The 8,205-nt window shown below is 40.1% G+C and overlaps 1 protein-coding gene across 1 annotated transcript; it reads right to left on the bottom strand.

Annotated features, from left to right (window-relative positions):
* Positions 1-833: 833 nt before the first annotated feature.
* Positions 834-1,831, bottom strand: Olfr315 (olfactory receptor 315). The gene has a single exon (NM_146538.2). It carries the CDS (start codon positions 1,789-1,791, stop codon positions 862-864), a length of 930 nt encoding a protein of 309 aa, NP_666749.1. The 5' UTR covers positions 1,792-1,831; the 3' UTR covers positions 834-861.
* Positions 1,832-8,205: the final 6,374 nt, after the last annotated feature.

The raw sequence follows: 8,205 nt of genomic DNA, 5'->3' as shown, positions 1-8,205 counted from the left end.
GTTTGTTTGTTTTATATGGGAAGAGTCAGTCTCACTACTATTTCATTGTATTCTTTGAGACAGGGCCTTACGTAATCCAGGCTGCCCTCAAACCTACAGTTCTCCTGCGTCAGCTTCCCAGGTGCTGAGATCACAGGTGTTTGTCACCATGTTGAGCGAACTCACATTTTTATAATGGCATGAATGCCCTCCTGTCATGAGAGTGGAGCCCTTAGGCCTAATCACTTCTTAAGGAAATCATCTTTAAACACTCTTAAATGAAAATTTGGAAATGTTATTAAGCTTGACTTATTTTTTTAGGCAGTGGTATTTGTTTTGTTGTTTAAAATGTTAAATATAGCTATGTTGAGTGATAATTTCTTTCTGCTCACCTCTGAAAGGATTTTCTAAATTTTAAATAGTCTCAAATTATTCCCCTTGAAACATTCTTGACACATGGTTTATACAATTATGCTTTATGTTTAGCAAGTCTTATTGATTACACACTTCATTTACAAGGTACTTCATAATAGCAAATTCAGTCCTATGTTTATAAAGTTATCATCCATTTGTTCCTCTTTCTCGTGACATTGTCCATCCTATAGCAACAACTGAGTTACATGATTAAAATCTAGATAGCCAGGCCTGTGTCACTGGTGCCCATCTCTACGACCCTATTTAAGAAGTAACATAGTGGCTAACACAGGGGGCACCAGAGGGGCAAATTGATTTTCCAAACGCTTTGTTAAAATTAGAATAGAAAATGTCAAAGGAGCATCAAAGAAGTTAATACAACACAAAAGAATGCTCAATGGATCAGAGAAGCTGAGTCTGTGAGTGAGGCGCGCCTGACTTGAGTGGAGCTCGTTTGTGGAGTTTTTATCACACTGTCTTCTGCAGCCACTTCCTCAAGGCTCCCTTGACCTCCTTGTTTCTCACACTGTATATGAGAGGGTTCAGCACCGGCGTGAAGATGGTGTAGAAGGCAGACACCACTTTGTCACTCTTGCCTGGCTGGTGGGACTTGGGTCTCATGTAGATGAAGATGATGGCCCCGTAGAACAACCCCACCACAGCCAGGTGTGAAGAGCAGGTGGTGAAGGCTTTCTTCCGGGCTGCGGAGGATCGCATGCGGAGCACCGTGGCCAGGATGAGCGAGTAGGAAGCCAGGACGAGGGACAGCGGGATCAGGAGCATCAGAATGCAGCAGATGTACATGAAGAACTCAAAGACTTTGGTGTCTGCGCAGGCGAGGCGCACCAGAGAAGGTGCCTCACAGAAGAAGTGGTTGATTGTTCGAGAGTGGCAGAAAGGGAAACTCAGGATGGTGCCCGCCTGCATCAGTCCATCGGCAGCTCCCAGGAGCCAGGACCCCACTGTCAGGTATGCACACAACTTGGGGTTCATGAGGACATGGTAGCGCAGGGGAAAGCATATGGCTACGTAGCGATCATAGGACATGGCTGCCAGGAGGAAGCACTCGCCCCCTGCCAAAGTGAGGAAGAGGAAGATCTGGGAGCCACAGCCTGCAGGGGAGATGGATCTCGTGCTCGTCAAGTAGTTGGCTGCCATCTTGGGGACAATGGTGGAGACTAGCATCATGTCCATGAGGGAGAGCTGGCTGAGAAGGAAATACATGGGCGTGTGCAGCCTGGGGTCCCTGCAGATGAGAAGGATCATGAGGGTATTGCCCATCAGAGAGGCGGTGAAGATTACTAACACAACAGAAAGCAGGAGCGAGTGGGCGTGTGTGTGGCTGAAGAGACCGAGAAGAATGAAGTCCGCCTCTGTGCTGTTACTGGGGGTCTTCATAGCTCTGACCAAACCTGAAAGACAGGAGGATGCTTGCCTGTTTTTTGTTTGTTTGTTTTGCTTTTTTTTTTTTTTTTTAAGATAGGCTATCCTGGAACTACTTCTGTAGACCAGGCTGGCCTTGAACTCACAGCGATCCACCTGCCTCTGCCTCCCATATGCCACCATACCTGGTCTGAGGATGATTTTTTTTTAAAGTGACTTGCGAGTTCCAGGCCAGCCAGGGCCACACAGAGAAACCCTGCCTAGAAAAACACAACAAACAAAACAAAACAAAACAAAACAAACAAACAAAAAAAAATAAGAAAAAGAAAGAGATTAAAAAAAGTGACTTGCAACCAAATGATGGAATATCTCAATATTTCAGTTTAGTGGGATAATTAATTTTTTTTCTACCACTTAAGGTTGAAGTTATGGATCAGCGAGTGAGAGCACACGTTTGAGTTTGGCTCTCAGAACCGATATAAATAGTTAGATGCAGCTTCCATGTGTCTGCACCCTTAGCTCTGTGAAGGGTAAGGGATTCCTGGGGTTCCCTGTCCTCCAGTCACCCCTGCCCCCCAAATGCAAGGGCCTGGTTCAGGGAGAGACTCAGCCTCAAATAAATAAGGCAGAGACTGATAGAGGAGGGCATTAACACTACCTCTGGCCTGCCAGTGAACCCATACCACGCACACGGGCACACACACACACACACACACACACACACACACACACACACGCACACGCGCACGCACACACGTGCGCACACACACATGCACGCGCGCACACACACACACACAAACACACACGCACACGCGCACGCGCACACACACAAACACAACTCAACTACCTAGTCTGTTTGTCTTAACTGTTCACTGTCTACCTTTGTTGTACCATAGTATAATTTATAACTGAATTAAAGAAAACATAGAACAAACAGTCTAGTGCCTCGGAATGTGTTTAGCCCTACGCTTATCTTAATCACGGCATGAAGAAGCATTAGTGTGTGGTCCGAATTTCCTACAGTTTGGTATTTCTCAGTTGAAAGAACCTGACATTCTTGCAAAGTTGTGAACACTGCTATGAGCTGACTCATGATCTTTGCACTTAGCTGTCAGTTTAAAGCAGTTACATATGAAGTAAGGAAAAACCTCCTGCCATGATGGAAACCCACGTGGCTGATCCTATCTGCTCCTGTGTGAGGTGCTGCTGTCCTATGTAATATGTAATGACCACAGATGTCCCACTCCTCAGTACAGTGGCTCACGGCATCGTGATTTCTTTCCAAATGAGAAGGGCCGTTGGTCCATGGAGATTCCTTTTCACACTGATTGCTTACATTTAGCGAGTGCCCTCACAAAAATGAGACTAAATTCCACCAAAGATTCCTGTAGAAAATTGACAATTTCATGAAGACACGGGAAGTAGGAGGCATAAATTGTGTTACAGACTTTCACACTTGCAGTTGTCTATGAGTTTGAGGCTAGCCTGGTCTACATAGTGAATTCTAGTGCAGCCAGGGCTGCACAGTGAGATGCTATTATGAAAAAAGAAAGAGAGAGAGAGAGAGAGGGAGAGAGAGAGAGAGAGAGAGAGAGAGAGAGATAGAGAGAGAGAGAGAAGAAAATTGACTATGTGTAGTATGTCCATTTGTGTATATCTTCAATCTGTTTCATACATTTTAAGCAATAGCTTACATCGTTAAAGTATTAGATCATTTTAAACATGTTATATGTGTTTGTGATTCTTGCATGTTACTGTTTCTCAGATGTTGGGTTGTGTTTCACTGGTGCAGTACTGGGAAGGCTAGTAGTTATTAATGCATGAATGGAATCTATGATCACTGTAAAATTGATATTACTGATTGATATAGCATTGTAAACATATTGTGACACACATGAGGCCCCCTTCTAGATACACACACGAACAGACACACAGACACACACACACACACACAGACATGGACACATACACATGTAGACACACACATACATATGCACATACACACATAGACACAGACATATACATATATAGACACAGACACACAAAGACACACATAGAGAGACACACACACACAGACACACTCACAGACATATAGACACAGACACAAGCACAGACATACACACACATATGAGAGAAAGAACTATTACAAAATAAATTTAAATAAAAGTATTTTTCCAGGGCCAGCAGTGCAGCTCTGTGGTGGAGTGTCTGCCTTCCATGTGTAAAACCCTGAGTTTGGTTCCCACAACCACAGAAAAACATCACAGTGATCTGAGAATAGATGTTTCATACTCAAATATTTTAAATATGAAAGGTATCTACTTCAGAACTAACTTGCAATTGAACTTCCCTTTGTTCTAATAAAATAAAATCTTTTTCAGTGTCTCTTTGGCCACTTCTGATGTCATTTTGTTTCATAGGTTTCTTCTGGCTTTAGCCTAATCCCACATGACTGTAGCTAACATAGTCATGCTGATCTTTTAGTGTCTATAATTAATATTTATGAAAGTTTCTCCTATACCCATAATAATGTGATTTCAAAGAATAAAATGCAAGCTAAGTTTGGAGGTCAGAAGAATTGCCATTTCTGTACTCTGCCTGCCCTATCTACTGAAAACAGAATAAAATTATTTTCTTATTTATTGCCTTAGTAAAAAAAGAAATATAATAAAATGAGACTCCTAAATGCCTGGTCTAGATGAAATGATCAATTTTCACACAATTGATAAATTGAATTCAGGTAGGTTACATCATCTGTCAGGTGGTAACACTGAGTAAGGGCAATATCAGGCTGTTCTGCTACCAATAATGTGGTTTTGTAAAATGGAAGCAAGGAGTAACTGACTTTACATATCTATTTTCTTTGAGACAAGGTTTTGCTATGTAACCCAGGATGTCCTAAACCTTGCAGTTCTCTCGTCTTGGTTTCCAGGGTGCTGGGATGGCGAATGCATGCCATTAGGTCAGTGTTGTTTTAATTCATAAATAAACGAAATATAAGATTATTACAGTAGTAATGCGTTGACCAAGGAAAACCAGCATACTTTTGCTGTCTAAATGATATGAAAACCCAGTCGGTACATCCCAAGGACTCTACCATTCAGTCAGGAGTCAGTGAGGATCAACTGTCTTGTTCATGTACCTGCAGACTACACATCTGGAGTGTAACCATATGATCTTGGGAGTCAAACCCATTCTTAAACCAGCAGCTCTCAACCTCTGGGTTGCACACCTCATATCAGATATCCTGTATATCAGATGTATATAGTATGATTCATAAAAGTAGCGAGATTACAGTTATAAAGTAGCAATGGAATGATTTTATAGTTGGGGATCACTGCAACACGAAGAGCTGCATTAAACGGTCACAGCATTAGAAAGGTTGAGAGCCACTGTCTTAGAAAAAAAAAAGCCCTCAGTCAGTATTTTAAAATAGGGACTTAATTGTCTTACACACTTGTTTTAAGAAAAAAAAATGGTAGTTTAAATAGAGCACTTACCCAGGTATTAGTCTCAACGAAGCTATTCAAAAAGCCATTGCTGGGTCTAACAAGATGGTTCTATGGTATAACATCCTGGAAAAGTCTGATGCCTTGAATTTGATACCCAGAACCCGTGTAAAAGTGAAATGAGACAACATACTCAACAACATTGTCCTCTGACCTCCTCTACTGTGTGTGCATGTTCGTAAATAATAATAATAATAATAATAATAATAATAATAATAAATGGAATGACATCACTAGTCCTGGATGGAAGTGCATGAAGTATTTAAGTGATCAAATAGAATAGACCTGTCTATGTTGGGTTAAAATATGCCTCACTCTCAATTCTCCTGAAAACTTCTTTAGTACTATTTGAATATTTCAAACTGCACACACACACACACACACACACACACACACACACAATCTTATGTGTTTTTAATTAAGAACTGAAAATATCTAGTATTGTTTGAATATTTCAAACTGCACATATATATGTTATATATATTACTTATAAGTTTTTGATTAAGTACTGAAAATATATAGTCTCAGTGGACACTAAGGACACAATTAAGACAATCACCCTGCTTATTCACTAAATTCAGTCCTGAGCTTTTCTCTGTGTCTCACATTGTAAGTCAGACTGTATTGAAGTCAACCTCAGGGCAGAATGAAAGAAAAACACTGTAACCTGTAGCCAACTGGGAGTGGAAAACATAGAGCTGACTCCATACCTGCAAGTATTGATATTTGCCCTGGATTTCATTCTAAGAAATAAAAGGGGAAAACAACTTATATTTACAAAAGTTTTTAAAGTTTCTTTAAAATGTGTAATGAGAATGGCTGGGTAGACCCACCGAGTGCTAAGGTGGAACATAATATAATAACTCAATGACCTTTCATATCACGTTAATTGGTAGAGACTATCTTTGTGTTTTGTGGGTTTTACCAACAGTGATGGCAGAGAGTTGAGAGAGAATACCTATGAGGTTATGGGATGAGGCATAGCTACATTGGTTTCTTTCTTTCAAAAGTGCTATGAATAACGGCATAGGTCCTAAAATTGTGGAAATGGAAAATTCTGTAACAAAACCTTGGGAGCCCACCACCTGCTATTCTAAGCACCCAGTCTCAGGAGCTAAGCACTCACCTGCATCAGGAGCAGCTGCTATGCGGGGCAGTCTGTGTCTGTAGCTCTGAGCCCATGGACCTCCACAGAGAGCTAAGCACCACTCCTGCCAGCTGTGCGATATGAAGCGCACCTGCCCCAGTGCAGCTCATCCCACAATGAGGCTGAAGAACCTTCAGTGAGAACCCCTTTAGCGACATTCACCTGAAAGTATGTTTTTAGTTTATTATCTCCCTAAAGTTAATTTTCAAATTAATTTTAAATCCCAGGACATTCAATCCCTGAAGTAACTGACCCACATTGGTAACATCAGGATATGACCATTTGAAAGTGATTCACTTTGTGTCAGTGAATTCATGATCTCACTCCTGGAAATACATTAGTCATGCTAACCTATGCTTTCATGACAATCCATGTGTTGAGAAAGATTTAGTGAATGCATAGAGAAGGACACACAATGTGAGAATTATTTTGCCTATAAGGTTACTCTTTGAAAATGGGCATGGCTCAACTGAATCACTAAAGTTTGTAGATGATTTGGTAGTCATTTGAATGCCTATCAAAAGGGCTAAAATATCTGTCTGGTTTATTTACAAAGTTTACTGAATAATGAGTGGTAAAGGCCAGGTTTATCCAAGAAGTATCTGTTCCCACCTTGCCTTCTGCATTTACATGAAAAAACCAAAACCCAAAACAAAGCCCCTGCCTTTTGATTTGCATATAGTTAAGGGGAAGTATTTGTCTAATGCCTTAGCTGGTTTAAAAAAAACAAATTAAATCTATACTATTCTACTTAAGTCATAACTGAATGAAGACACACCTTTGGGTGTCAATTGTCAGAGAAATGAGAATTATGCTTGAGCTGTGTTCTACTCAATTATACAGGAATTTGTAAGCCAGCATCTAGAGCTTTTCAACTTTTATATTTAAATAGCTTGGTACCTATGGGCACAGGAAGATTCTCTTATAGAGTAAGGTTACTAGTGTGAATAAAAACATACTATTTAGTTCGAAGAAACCTGGAACAGAGCATTCCAAATGTTTTTACCACAAAGAAATGAATGTTCATGATGGGCCTCGAGAGGTGGTTCAGCAGTTAAGGGCACTGACTGCTCTTCCAGAGTTCCCAAGTTCAAGTCCCAGCAACTACATTGTGGCTCACAACCATCTAGAAAGAGAACTGATGCTCTCTTCTGCCATGTAGGTGTACATGCAGACAAAGCATGCATACATTTAAAAAATGTTATGGTAACAGATAGGTTAATATCCCTAAAATGATCATCAAACAGTATATACATGTATTATGTTGCATTCTATAAACAAGAACAGTTATTTTTAAAAAAAGAAGTTATTTTGTGCTCATTGTATAAAAAGCATAACATATAATTAATGAAGACAATCACAGACTAATAAATATATCTTATCTTTAACTACAAATAAAAAACCAATTTTAATTTTAATATTTATTGTATTTTCAATAATGTGTGTGTCTTTGTGGGGGCATGTGCACATGAGTGAAGTGTCTGTAGAGGCCAGAAGATGGCCTTGGTTCCTCTACAGCTGGAGTTCTAGGCAGTTGTGAGTTCTCTGATGTGGGTGCTGCCAACTAAATTTAGGTCCCCTGCAAGACCAACACCTTTGCTCAACTGTTAAGCCATCTCTTAAGCTTCAGGCAAACTTATTATTGACAATATATGTTAAAATACTTTTTATGGATCTCTAAAATGATTCCAGAAAATACATTCTTTCTTTGCTATCACTTGAGCTCCTCCAGTATTTATATAATAATCATAATATAGTATAATTAATATAATA

The sequence above is a fragment of the Mus musculus genome, chromosome 11 (assembly GCF_000001635.26).
Source record: "Mus musculus strain C57BL/6J chromosome 11, GRCm38.p6 C57BL/6J".
NCBI lineage: Eukaryota > Metazoa > Chordata > Mammalia > Rodentia > Muridae > Mus > Mus musculus.
This window is presented reverse-complemented; position numbering and strand designations above follow the sequence as displayed.